This window comes from Parasteatoda tepidariorum, chromosome 3, assembly GCF_043381705.1.
Source record: "Parasteatoda tepidariorum isolate YZ-2023 chromosome 3, CAS_Ptep_4.0, whole genome shotgun sequence".
Lineage (NCBI taxonomy): Eukaryota > Metazoa > Arthropoda > Arachnida > Araneae > Theridiidae > Parasteatoda > Parasteatoda tepidariorum.
Window position 1 is genome coordinate 7,761,873 of NC_092206.1, and position 14,900 is coordinate 7,776,772.

Sequence of the window (14,900 nt, forward strand, 5' to 3'; positions counted from 1 at the left end):
ATATAACTCTAAAGCGCAAATTAGCTAATATCACTTCATAGTATTCTGTATTGTGATTTTTCATTTATTTAAGTATTAACAGAGATATATTTTAAATTATAATATCTAGGAATAATGGATAGTAAATCTGTATTTGTAATTATAATAACCTAATTATTATTGAAGTAATATTTTCTAAAGCCTATCCAATATATTTTGAAAATATATTTTTCAAGGCAACAATTATTATCGGTGTAAATTGCTTTTAGCAAAGATATAAACCTAAAGTGCAAATCTGCTATTATCACTTCATAGTATTCTGTATTGTGATTTTGCATTTATTTAAGTGTTAACACTGATATATTTTAAACTATGACAATATTCATCTCGAAATAAGGGATGCGAAATGTATATTAGTAATTAGGATAACTTAATTATTATTGAAATAATATTTTCTAAAACATATCAGATATATTTTGAAAATATATTTTCTAAGGCATCAATTATTATCAGTGTAAATTGCTTTTAGCAAAGATATAAACCTAAAGTGCAAATCTGCTATTATCACTTCATAGTATTCAGTATTGTGATTTTGCATTTATTTAAGTGTTAACACAGATATATTTCAAATTATGACAATATTCATCTCGAAATAAGGGATGAGAAATGTATATTAGTAATTAGGATAACTTAATTATTATTGAAATAATATTTTCTAAAACATATCAGATATATTTTGAAAATATATTTTCTAAGGCATCAATTATTATCAGTGTAAATTGCTTTTAGCAAGGATATAAACCTAAAGTGCAAATCTGCTATTATCACTTCATAGTATTCAGTATTGTGATTTTGCATTTATTTAAGTGTTAACACAGATATATTTCAAATTATGACAATATTCATCTCGAAATAAGGGATGCGAAATGTATATTAGTAGGTTAACTTAATTATTATTGAAATAATATTTTCTAAAACATATCATATATATTTTGAAAATATATTTTCTAAGGCATCAATTATTATCAGTGTAAATTGCTTTTAGCAAGGATATAAGTCTAAAGTGCAAATTAGCTAATATCACTTCATAGTATTCTGTATTATGATTTTGCATTTATTTAAGTGTTAACAGAGATGTATTTTAAATTAAAAGAATATTTATCTAGGAACAATTGATAGTAAATGTATATTTGTTCTCCAACGCGTAATTTAACCTACCGCATCCATTAAGGAATCGTTTGATCCTATTGCCCACGCCTAATCACATTATTACATAGAATGCTAAAATATTGGCAGTGAAAGCGGATAATCAAGTGGATTCTTGGTTAAATGGAATAGAATAAAGCAAACATTCCATCCCCGAGACTTAATTCAATAGTTGCAATTATTCTCTCAAGAGAAGAATCTTTCTTTTTCCACTCCTTGCATTCTTCAATTCGAATAATTGTTTGTACTAAACAGTGACTAATATAAATATACTTTTCTCAAGTACTTGAATTGTGTTTTTTTATTACACGAACTTGAATTTCAGAATGATGTAAAAAAAGTAATTTTTAAGAATATATGAGTTTTTTTTTTTTGAATTTTAAAATTTGCAAATTGTAAATCTTTAAAAATTTCAGAAAAAATGTGTTTAACATCTGTAAAATTTGCAAATTTCAGATTTTTCTGGCACAAGAAAAATATAAAATGTTATTGATTATTGTTAATCATTTAATTTCTTAAAAATCAAATAAAAAAAGGACAATTTATATACAGCTGCTATAAAGAAACGATTTTCAATAAAGTTTAGTTTAGACAAACTGCTCACTAGAGGGTGTGGATATAGAGTAGAAACTTGTTACTAGACAAGTGATGTCAAAGTTCACCGTCGGTGTGCAACTCTACAAAATAAAATATTTTATGGTACATATTTTATGGTATGGTAATTTTAGGGTTATTAGCAACAATTCCCGTTTAATAATTATCATGTAACTTTAATGTATTTTATAAAAAGCTAATTTTGAAACTTGGCTGTAATTGTACAATGTGCAAAATATATAAATAACCTGACTAACTTTTGATCTAATGATCGGATTTTCATGTAGTAGAACTTAAGTAATAGGATTTTGATGGTTCAAAGGTTTAACCCTAAATATGATAATTAAGTAGTTTAGAAGATATTTTAAGTCACAACATGCAGACAACAATCAGTCACGACATGCACTTTATATGAATAAACATATCTTGTTTCGACAAATTTAACGTTTTAACCTTAGGTTAGGGGGGCGGAATCTGGAAAATATGGTATAATAGGGTGGTCTAAAGAGCAGACGAAAAGTGTTAATTTTACTTTTGTCGTATCTCGGCATAACTCCAGAACTTTTAAAACTAATCGAAAAATTTGCACATATTTATACAATTCTTTTGCTAAAAAAAATATCCCATGCAAAAAATAATTTTTAAGAATTATTTATTATTTTTATTTAATAATACTTAAATAAATTTTTAATTGTAAGATATTCAAATTTTAACATCATTTTATAAAATGTAGTTTTAATTGACAAAATAAGAAATTTGAACAAAATTGGTCGAATAGTTCATGAGAAATCAAGTTTAAAATCTACGACCTTCTTAAAATGTGATAGCTCAGAAATTTTTCAATCGATTTGGTTCAAATTGAAAATTTCTTTTTTCCGACTCCTTGTCAAAATTACTGTAAAAAAAAACAATGCGCAGTCAAAAAAAGTTGATACAAACAGAGCTGAGCTATAACTTATAAATGAATGAAAGGTTAAAAACTAGCAGAAATGATAACAGTCAAAAACTGAAAATGGCATCAGTTGATCAAGAATGTTGTGAGACATATTTACTAAAGAACTTAAGAGAATTATTACAGGATTTCTTAAAATGTCTTTTTGAATAATGGCAAAATGGGAAATAGTATACGCGTGTCATTTGTTTTTAACCATCAGTAAAGTTGTTATCAATTTCAAAAACAAAAATTTTTTTTTAAGGTTTCCTTGTTAAAATATAGCTATTGAATTCTAAACTCAAACTTTTTTTCTAAATATGTATGCCGAATATGTAAAACTTCTAAAATATTGCAACTCTATGAATAAAACATACCATGCTTTTGATATGAAACTAGGTTTGTTTACAAAATAAAAATTGTAGCGATGTTAGAAGAAAGTGGTGTCTTTTGGAAGGAAAAAAAAAAACAGCAAAAACGAAAAAAAAGAGAATAAAAAAAAAGAGAATGAAAAAAATGCTATTTTATTTATAATGCAAATAATATATCGTAGTATACGACATTCTCTAAAATTTTTGAACATTTCCCCAAACAACTTATTCATATTTTCTTTTTTTTAAAAAGAGTCAAGGAGTTTTTCTCGAAGAGGTTTTTTTTCCGTTTTAATTAAAGATTCCAGTAAATCTATTTTTTCCCTTTGAAACTGCTACAAAACTTGTTCAGGGGTGAGCAAAGGTGGAGGGGGGAGTGAAATTTTTGAGCAAATGACGACGGGGGCAATAGGAAGCATAGTTCATTAGTTTACGTTTCTATCACAGAAAAATGCAAAAGAAGGCTGTGTAGCTTTTCTTTTAACAAAACATTTCAATTACTTCTCTCTTTAGTTCATTTCTTTTCATACATGGGGAAATATATATAAAAAAAGGGGTGATGTATTTTTGCCCCCGCATTGTTACCCTACTTTTTATCCTTTGATAAATGGAGGATATGTTGTTAATCTTAAAGAAGAAATGATTTTTTTCTTTTCTTCCTGTAAATATTTTTCGAATGTTTTGTATTCTATTTTGTAAAATGTCAGCAAAATATCTTTTTATGCTTGCATGAAATTGCTTTTTGTGGATATTTTTAAATGCCTTTCCATGCAAACAATTCTCTTTTTTTCTTGTTTTTATTTTAGATGTGGATGATTTTTTTTGTAAAACACTTTTTGTATGTTTTTGAGTGATTTTTTGAGATTCGGTTTTTTCTCTTTTTTGCTCTGCAGACGTGAATATGGTATCAGAACCGAAACCACACCAGGTGAACCGAAAAAGACCGCTTTTTCATCCCGCCACGTGAGTATTATTTTTTTAATAACATTTTATAGTTTTTTCCCTCATGATTAGCCTTTTAGAATACATTTTAATCTAATGATGTTCGACGAAACTACTTCGTCGTGGAAAATAAAAAATAAGCCCCTGCTGTCACTGCCTTCATTTTAAAGCGGAATTTCAATTTTAAATTAAGCTGGTTGTCTCCAGACTAGGCTGTTTTTTTTTTCTTAATTCTTCATTGTCTAAGGCTTTTTTTTGTCCAAATGTCTAAGGTTCGGCTTAATTTTTTTTTCGGACATATAACTCAATTTTTTTACCCATTGGCAAAATGGGTGTTGTTTTGGGTTTGATGGCATGTGTTATTTGGACGTCATCAAATTTTTCAACTGTATTCAAGAGTAATAGTAAACAGTGCGCATGCGTCGTCATTGCATGCGTTGCTATGGCGACCGCTGCTGTTTGATAATTTCTTTAGAATTCTTTTTTTCACTTTCAATTTTGTTTAGCATTAAGTTGGGGAGTTTATTTTTGAGCTATGGGACCAGAGAGATCCCATAAATACTTCTTGAGTTGTGAATAAAAGAGAATTTCATCATTTGAACGATGGATTTGAAAAATTAGACAACTCTTTTTCCAAAATTACTTTTAAATTCAGGCAGAACATTATACTTGATTAAGACGTAACCTAATGAGTTCAGATCATTCACAATTTGCAACAGATAATCTATATATTGCATACACAAATAAAAAAATATCTTGTTTAAGATTTGGGTAGAGTACAGAAACGGCAAAAACTTTTACATATAAGTTTAAATTAAAATAATCAGATTTTTCGTTACGTGCAAAAGCAAACCGCGAAATATTTCTTAGTATTGTTTGACGGTAATAGGATTTCAGCTAAATGTTCCTTATCAGAAAGAAATTATTTTTCAAAACCAATCGTTTTTTTTTTTTAAAATTTTAATTCGAACTTATTGTCGAAATTAATTAAACCAGTACTGGAGTCAATAATAGTACAGAGATTTTCACGCTTCTCCCAAATTACTTGTTTTCTCTTTTATGGTGGAACCCCGACTTAATATATCCCGACTTATAAATGAAGATTATTAGCAGCTGTGAATAGAATAACTAAAAAAAGACAACAAACTAATTTGGATGCATTTAACGTGAAAAATCAACTTTTTCTTTACTTTTTTAAGAATAACAATCCTAAAATTTGGTCTTATGTGAGGCCGTTGAATTCACAGGTCTGGAGTGGCTTTCAGTTCTGTTTTTGGCACAAGTTGAAATAACATAAGCCGAATTTTATGGTTTTCTAAAAAAAAACTATTATAAACTGCGAGAACTATTATTAGAGAAACACAATTCTTTATTCTTGAATCTAGTTATTTTGAACTAAGAATGAAAAATACTCATATATTATTATAGGAAATACTCATATATATGAGGAAAAATACTCGTATATTATTTTCAAATAATGCATATAATTTATTTACATAATTATATCAAATTTTGTATATGAAATAGACATTTTACACAAATATTTTCTTAAAAATAACAAAAATATTAAATTATGAATTATTGGTTGAATACCAATAAAGTACAAGTTTCAAAAATGAATACTGGTGAAAAAAAATAGACATTTTACACAAATAGTTTCTTAATAACAAAAATATTAAATTATGAATTATTGGTTGAATACTAATTAAGTACAAGTTTCAAAAATTAATACTGGTTAAAAAAAAAAGCTAAACTCACGGAACTCTTTTACACGAAACACTAAGATTCAATAGTACACCTTTTGAAAACAGCTATCTCTGTTAAATTAAATACTGTTATCGAGAGAGAAACATGCTATTTTTACTATAGATAAGGCTTTATAACAGTTATTTATTATTGTTGTTTCTCCTACCTTTGCCTACAGTAGTATCAGAAATAAATTTTACTACGAATAAATAAACAGAGAATCTAATAATTTAATCTAAATTTCCTAATTAATCATTGAAAATTCCCTAAAGATCAATACATGAGAGAACAAAGTTCTCAAGATTATGCTCCTTTGTTAAGATTGCACAAGTTCGTTAAAAAAAAAATTTGTTTTCAAACTTAAAACTGAAGTGGGGCAATTCATCAAAAGATATCGACGTTCAAGATGCTTGTCAAAATTTTGGAGCGCTTTAGAAGAAAGGATCAAGGAAAGATATTAACAGGTTATTAGACACTTGAAATAAGTGTGTAATTTACATAACAAATTTATAGCATGATTTATTTTATTCATTGTTAGGCTTACACATGCGAGCTCTCCTTATAAAGTAAGGCTTATTGATAGCATGATTAATGATCATAAGTGTGTATAAATCCCGCTCGTGAAGCAGCCAATTATAGTGCTGCTTTAAAGGCAACAAGCCGTTGATTGGATCCTGAAGTTTGATATCATATGTGAGTTGTAGACGTAAAAAAAGATGCACTCGATGTTTGAAGAATATGTGGTTCAGTCCCAATAGTTGGTTCAGTCCCAAAGTTTAACTAAGGATCTGGTATGTTTACATTGTAAAGTGCACGTATTTGTACGTAGTAAGGTGCATACTCACAGTAAAGATTTAATTTTTAAATCTGCACTAAAAAACCGGCATATATGTGTAATAAGATGCACTTATTTTTAGGTAGTGAGGTGCATACGCTCAGTAAAGATTTCTATCTTAAATCTATACTCTAAAAAACTAGCATATATGCTTAATAAGATGTATGTAGTAAGGTGCATACGATCAGTAAAGATACATTTTTAAATCTACATTAAAAAAACATATGTGCGTAATAAAAAGCACGTATTCGTACGTAGTAAGGTGCATACACTCTGTAAAGATTCATTCTTAAATCTACAGTAAAGAACCGGAATATATGAGTTATAAGATGCACGTATTTGTACGTAGTAATTTGCAAACGCTCAGTAAAGATTCATTCTTAAATCTACACTAAAAAACCGGCATATATGCGTAATAAGATGAGCGTACTCGCGCGAAATACAGTGCGTACGGTGATTGAAGATGATATTTCTTCCGATGTTTGACTAAAAACTACGTGCATGCACAGTAAGGTGTACTTAGTAAGGTCCTTACTCTAGTTGAAGTCTTTATCACAGTGGTTCAGTTACACGATTTACATAACGAATTGATAGCATGATTTATTTTACATATTTTTTACACATACATGCTCAGGCTTGTGTGCTCTTTAGTAAGTACGGCTTATTGATAGCATGAATAAATGATCAGAAATATATGTTTAAATCCCGTTCGTGAGCAGCCGATTGAAGCACAGTTTAAGGACTGCAAAATAAATTCAGAATTTTAACTGATCCGGCAAGTAGTAAGGTGTATGAATTTTATTTACTAAGTTGCATACACTCATTAAAAATCTTATGCCGTTTGCTCATCCCTGAAGCTAGATTTAAAAATCGATCGCGTATGCATAGTAAGGTGTAGGTTGTACTGTGCTTACGGAAGTTAAGAATTAGGTTTTATAGGTTAAGAAGTGTGACTATATATACATAGTGAAGTGCATGTACATGGATGGTTGTATGTCATTGGTTCAACCCTGATGCTAGACTTAAAATCCGGCGCACAATCGTAATAAGGTGAAAGTAATACAGTGCCTGAGGTGGTTGAAAGCGATATTTTGTAGGTTCAAAGTTTGACAAATCATCCGGTATGTATACGTAGTAAGGTGCACATATTTGTACACATAAAGATGCGTGTGCTTATTGAAAGTCGTATATCATTGCTTCTATCCTGAAGCTAGATTAAAAATCCGGTATACGTTGTAAGGTGAATGTAGTACAGAGCTTACGGGGGTTAAATACTTTGTTTTATAGGTTAAGAAATTTGACAGAAGATTCGGCACATATAATGCGTAGTAAGCTGCATACACTAATTAAAGGTTGCATGTCGTTGGTTTAACCCTGACGCTGGCCAAAAAATCCGGTGTGCATTTGTAGTAAATAAGCACAATAAGTGGAAATGGTACAATATTTCAGCTGATTAAAGACAATAATCAGTAGATTCAGAAGTTTGACAAACGATCCAGCATATATACGTAGTAAGGTGCATGTGTTTGTACTTAGAACGGTATTTTTAGTGCGACGTCATTTTTCATGACCACTAACAAGAAGAAAACGTGATAAAAACCTTTAAAAACAAAAAGAAACTAAGGGCGCGTCGGACGAGTGAGGGCACGTCAAAAATTTTTAAAACGCAAAATACATTCTTCGTCATTTTTCTCGGTTTTTAAATGTTTTTACCACTTTTTTTCTCGTTAGTGATCACAAAAAATGGCGACGCATGGTAAAAATCCAGAGCCACAATTACTCCAATAATACTGTGACAACTCCATTTTAGTTTTTCTACAGTAAGAATTACGTTTCGATCAAAGAAAATGGGTGCTATCCGGATATTTCAAAATTTGTCTACGTAACTGTAATCGTACGAGCTACGCAATCTTTTTTAACGTCATTCTTAAGTATTTAGATCATAATACTTATGTACAAAATTTAATTCTGCTACCTCAAATGATGCACTCTTAATGTCGACAAAAATATTTTATAATCACTCGACATTTTCTTGTTCGCAATTGCTACCGTAAGTATCTAATGAAATAAATCATGTCTCAAAACTTGCATAAATAAAGCATCTGTTGAATATTTATGTTGATAAATATGAAGCTACAAAGCAATAATGTAGTAAGTAATCAAAATTTAAGAACCATTAATAAATATTTACATAACATATTAAAACCACTGATGGAGCTTAAGATGCTAATTTATCTTATGGAAGCTTTCCAATAATCCTTTTAGTTCGATTACAACTTACTCTGAGAAATCGTCTGCAAACTGGAGAAAAGAATATTAATATTATTGGATTTGGGTTTAGTATAGATTGTTTGGCTAACAATCATACATCCATTCTATTTAAATGGCGGTCTGGCAAGTTAATAGTACATACTTTACAATCGGTACTAGGAGGAAATTGAAAATAGGATCGATTGCTCAATTAAAAGCGGCGGGGAAGGGGGCACAGAAATGTTTATCGATTTCAGAAGTGGAACGATCTTCCAAACAAAGCTGCTGAATTCGAGGGAGGGAGTAAACATTCCAACATCTCATTTTTACCAGCTCACCCTAATGTTCAGTATGGAGCAGGAAAACTGGCAATTAACACCTGTTTTTTTTATGGCGAGTTTAAAAAGGCAGATAAGTTCAAATTGCTCTGGCATTTTTGTAGATTGCCATCGACGTTTCTTATTAATTACGGAATTTAAAGTTACGTTTCGTTTTACTCGCGTTTGTATATTTTATTCTTTTGTTCCAAATAAATGAAAGTATCTAAATAAATAGTTTAAATTTTGCTTTGTATGGTTTTAATTCCTACAACGCTAATAAGAATTACTTAAAAAAGTTAGATAAAAATTTAATTAATTAGGGGACAGGAAAAAAAATTAAAGTAATGAAAACTGATTAGTTTACATATGAATGTTATTGTGCTTATGAAACTAGAAAATGTAAGTTATTCTATTATTTAAATATGGGATATTACACACTTAAGGTTTCGATCATTTTTACCTAAAAAAAGGATTTTGTCGTGGAATAAGGCTATAAATATCTCATAACTAATAGTGCTACTGATTTTTATTGTTTTGATTAAGTTTTTAAAAAAAAAATTACGTAAGCACCGTATAGGTTGCGGTTCGTTTATTTTTGCCTACAAACGAAATTAAGAGTATAGTCAGAAATATGCTTATTAAATATTTAGCGTACTTCAAAGGCTCTTTACAACTGCTGATGTGCAGTATTTATTGCGAGAGGCATTAATGCTTCTATTTTTTTTCAACGTTGGCATACCTGCCAACTTATACATTTTTAAGATAAGTATTTTGCTAGTAAAGCCAATGAAATTGAGATTGCATGTCGGTCGTGTTTCGTGAAAATTTAGCCAACAATTAAAATCAGACAGCTAGCAAGTTTATCGTGTATATCTGTTATTGTGAATGATCGAAATTGGTAGTTGTTGACAATCACATATATACTAGGTCTAGACTAGATAAATGCCACTGCCCGGTCTGCGTTTGCCCTATATGCACCCTACATCAATGTTTTTTCAAGGTTCAGTACCACTGTCCAGTCTAAATTTGCCCGGTATGCCCTACATCGAGGATTTTTAAGGTCAAGCGCCACTGCCCAGTATGCATTTAACCGCTACGCCGAACACTAATTTTTCTCCAAATCTATCCTCGACAGATATTAAAATATCGAATAAATAAAATAATATCAACAAATAAATTAATATGAAATCGGTTATAACAAATATTTCGGACATTCTCCAAAGGGGCTATGTGATTGTTGACATTCACCGGTGAAAGTCGACATTCTCTTGATTTCGGCCAGTCATGGTTAACATATACCCAAAAACAATTGATTTTATTTTATTGTTGCATATCGTTTTAGTCCCGCAGCGGACTGATCTTTAAGACACGGTTCCCAGCAGATCACCGATGTCAAGCATCACTGGCTGCGGTCAGTGTGCGGGTGGGTGACCACTTGGATCCGTCTGCGTAGGGACCGAGGGTGTGCGGTATTGGTCCTCGTTAAACTGTGCTACCGTAAAGTGGAAAATTTTCAACGCGTGTTATAGAAATTGTATAAAATTTTAGGGTTTTATGAATCACATATGCTTTCCTTTTAAAAAGTCTCTTCGGATCATCCTCCGGGATGTTTCCCAGACCGTCGCCAATAGCCCATTGTGCAGCTCTAGTGCGACGTAAATTAACAACAACAGCAATAACATATCGTTTTAAGCTCGTGAGACTGAGTTTTAAATAATGAAGAGCTTAAATCCTTTGACGCAGATGGGACCCTTTTATATTTTTTTTCTAACCTTCTAATTACGAGCAAAAATATATTTTGGTACTTTCAATGATATAAGAAAAAAACAGCATAACAGTTACGATACGAATTCCACATCCGGCTTGCACTGACCACAATGCTGATGCAAAATATCCTCAGTGGTAGACGGATCTCCCCTTGCCATCAGGCTAACCGTGAGAGGTTTTCATGATTTTACTCTCCATGTAAAGCAAAAGCGGGTTAGTTCCATCAAAAAGTCCTCCTCGAAGGCACATTTCTCCCAATACTTGTTCCAGGAGCCCCCTTTTCTTCTGCATTGGATTCAAAATTACAAGACTATGGAGTTGAACATTAATAGACACAAACCCAAAAATTTAGGTCGACTGTTCAACTAATGTCACAAAATAAAATAAAATATAATGGTAGTCAAAATCATTTTATTCCGTATTTTTTTAACAAAGAATAAAATATGATTCTATAAATTTTGCCACAATATTAAATATAAAGATAAAATCTTCGGGGGAAAACCGAAAGAATAGACAGGTCGGCATTGGGATTCATTACAAAATAAAAAGATGTAAACATACCTTCAAAGATTAATATGCTATCTTAATTTATTATGCATTCGTATTAATTTTGTTTTCGCTACTTATCAGACTTTCGTAATAATTATACTCTAGTTTTAATTTTGCTTTCATAGTTAATGATGCTTACATTTTAATCAAGCTTTCATTATTTATTATTCTGTTCAAAAGCTGTTTTCAACGGATCATTCTCAGAAAATAATAAAAATCGAAGACAACTATTTAAATGGGTATTATTAACTTTAATAAAAAAATTTAAAACACATTGAGAGTATAAATTAAGTCAATAAGGGTACATTTATTATTTAAAACTTGTCTTCACATCGAGATTTTCACAACAGTGGACAACCACTTCATACTATTTCTGAGTTTTTTTTGGAACTTAATCACCTTTCTACATTAGAACATCTTAATGGCCGACGCTATTTGGAAGTATACTTAACCCTTTGCACTCCGAGGTTTTAAAATGCTGTTTGAGCTAATAAAAGCACTAAATCATTAAAAATACATAATACAGTATTTTTTATGCTATTTTTAAGACTCTAAAAATAATGCGGTTTCTAATTATTAAGATATAAAACTTCTTACTTTTAGAATGATGACCGTTAATGGCGCCTCAAATGCGACATCGGATTGCAAAGGGTTAACAACGCATTTTTTTTTTTTTTTTTTTTTTTTTTTTGCTGCGCAAAAACCGTAAGATTTAGAAACTTGAAGTTACTAAGATGTGTGTGAAAACAGATACAGTGGCTACAATGAAATAAAAAAAATTCAATTTGATCATTGTTTCGAAAATCATTAACTGTTAAACTTGCTGGAAAAAATACCATACAGGACGCACAACGAGCCGCAGAAATGCAACTATAATGAGTTGAAAATTCGGCATGCTAAAAGAGCCATATTTTTTGTGAACTTGATACAGAGATTTTTTCGAAATTCCAATTTATTCGAAAGTTATTACAATTTTAAGTGCTATTTTCCAAACTTCTCTCTCTTTCCCCTATTTTTTTTAACCTAATGGCAAAATGGGTGTTGTTTTTGGTTTGAAGGCGTGCGTACCATATTTGGACGTCATCACACTTTTCAACTGTGTTCAAGAGTATTAGTAAACAGTGCGCATGCGTCGTCATTGCTTGCGTTGCTAAGGCGACGGCTGCTGCTTGAAAAAATTTTTAGAATTCTTTTTTTCTTTTTATTTTCATCAGCAGGTACTTTTAATGTATTTACATAATAATAATTTATAGTATTTTTGTATTCTTTTATTATTAACATATAATTACTGTAATGTACGGTGATTTTAATATAAATATGAATATTGACGAAGGAAAAGTATTTTGTGACGTCTTGAAACACGGATAAAGGCAGGATTTGAAAACCAAACCGACGACAAACACCAATGGAGACAGTTTTTGCAACTCATGATTTGAAATGTTGTGACGTTTATCGGAGTCAATCCAGAAAAGAAGAAAAGAACTTGGCCAATGGGTAACCAGTAATAAAGCAATCACAATTTTTTAATTATTTTTCGTAAAGAGAAGTATTACAAATAGGTTTTACAAAATTCATAACGCCAGTAGACACTTACATATGTTTTATATTTTATTTTATTGTTTAGATTTTTTTTATCGCGAATGTTACTTTTAACTAATAACTTTCGCTATGTGTGTACTAACTATATTTTGAAAACGAAAAAGATTTTAATGATAAATCTAAATCAGTTAAGTAAGCTATATTTTACACTAACTCGTAAATTCGATTTGTTCATATTTCAAAAAACTCTGGAATTATTTTTCCACCGCGAATTTCTCTATTTTGTTAGGGAATAAGAAAATTGAGACTTTCTTCCTAAAATTACTTCCGAATAGCAAGACGTTTTCTCCATTTTACTAACATTTTCCTTTCTTTCTCTGTCTATTTCTCAAAATATATCAAAATATTTCACTCTAAACATTCTTTCGTATTGTAGCACATATGATGAAAAATGATCTGTTTTACCCGTCAGTCATTTGACTCACCAACAGCAATAAAATCTCTCTCACTCTTTTCATTTCATAATATTAATTACAAATAAATATTAATTTCCAAAGTACAGGCGCAATTCCTCCAGCAGTGGATTGATCGTTAAGACGCGGTTTCCAGCAGATCACCGAAGTCAAGCATCACTGGCTCCGGTCAGTGTGCGGGTGGGTGACCACTTGGATCGGTCTGCGTAGGGACCGAGGGTGTGCGGTATTGATCCTCGTTAAACTGTGCTACCGTAAAGTGCTCGACTTTGCGTGCAGGTCGTTGGGCTACCGAATCGGGGGTGCCATTCCCTCTGCAGAGGATCAAAATTGTGATGGCATGTCTTCGGATCATCCCCAGGGATGTTTCCCAAACCGTCGCCAATAGCCCATTGTGCAGCTCTCGTGCGACGTAAATTAACTACAACAGCAGGCGCAATTCATTTTATTTTAACTGCGTTTAGTTTTATTTTTTTTTATTTAAAACTTGTTTTGTGTTCTTTAAAGTATTTTCAAAGATGAATTTCGATTTAACTAGTTTTTAATTTAACAAATTTTTCGAGATTTAGTATCTTCATTATCGTATATAAGTCCCACTGTATTGCATATTTTTAGTAATTTTAAATTTCTTTCCTAAGCTCTTCCTCAAAATGCTCTACATCTGGTCGTATGTAACATCCAAAACTAAGTAAAATAAAAGGATCTTAAAACTGAACCTGAAAAGAAATATATCTTAATTGTAGACTAGCCTTTGTAACAGATGGGAATTTTAAATAATCTCTTTCATGTAATAAACTAAGCACCTCGCGTATATATTATCGTTAATTAAATAGAAACGTAACCTTTATTTACGAAATCAATCCATACTACGCAGTAAAACGCCTTTATGAAACCGAAAATCATTCAAATTAATAAATATTTTGAGATCTTAATACATCTTCATCCGGACTTATGATTACATCTTACGGCGTCCATTCTAATAAAGAAGTCTAAGTATTGTAGATCACATAACATGAAAGAAATAATAACTATATATGCTACGTGTTAAAAAAAAAAGTGCGTACTTATGCTTTTAAAATGATGTATTGAATTTATCTTCAGGATCTTCTGCTCCATGTATATTATTTGCAAATATATTTTGTTTACTCTTTTTCTCAATGAATGCCTAATAAAAATTATTATGGAATCATCATTACAAATAAAGAATCTTTATTATATAAAACGCTAATACGTACGTATGTATGTATCAATAAAACCGATGATATTTCTTTTCTCGCGCTGGCAACAGTTTTCATTTTTAATTGATTGGATTCGGCGCGCAAGAGCACGTAGTGAGCAACCAGATAACAATAACCAGAGTGAGCATTATCAGGTTGTTCAATTCAGATTCATGCACTA

At 30.7% G+C, this 14,900-nt stretch overlaps 1 protein-coding gene across 2 annotated transcripts in view; it reads left to right on the forward strand.

The window, feature by feature from the left end:
* LOC107449963 (uncharacterized) overlaps positions 1-14,900 on the forward strand; it is a 329,392-nt gene that overhangs the window by 254,334 nt on the left and 60,158 nt on the right. For both annotated transcript variants that reach the window (XM_016065656.3, XM_016065657.3), the window contains exon 3: positions 3,975-4,044. In XM_016065656.3, the coding sequence (XP_015921142.1) occupies positions 3,975-4,044 (70 nt within the window). The remainder of the gene's footprint in view (positions 1-3,974; positions 4,045-14,900) is intronic.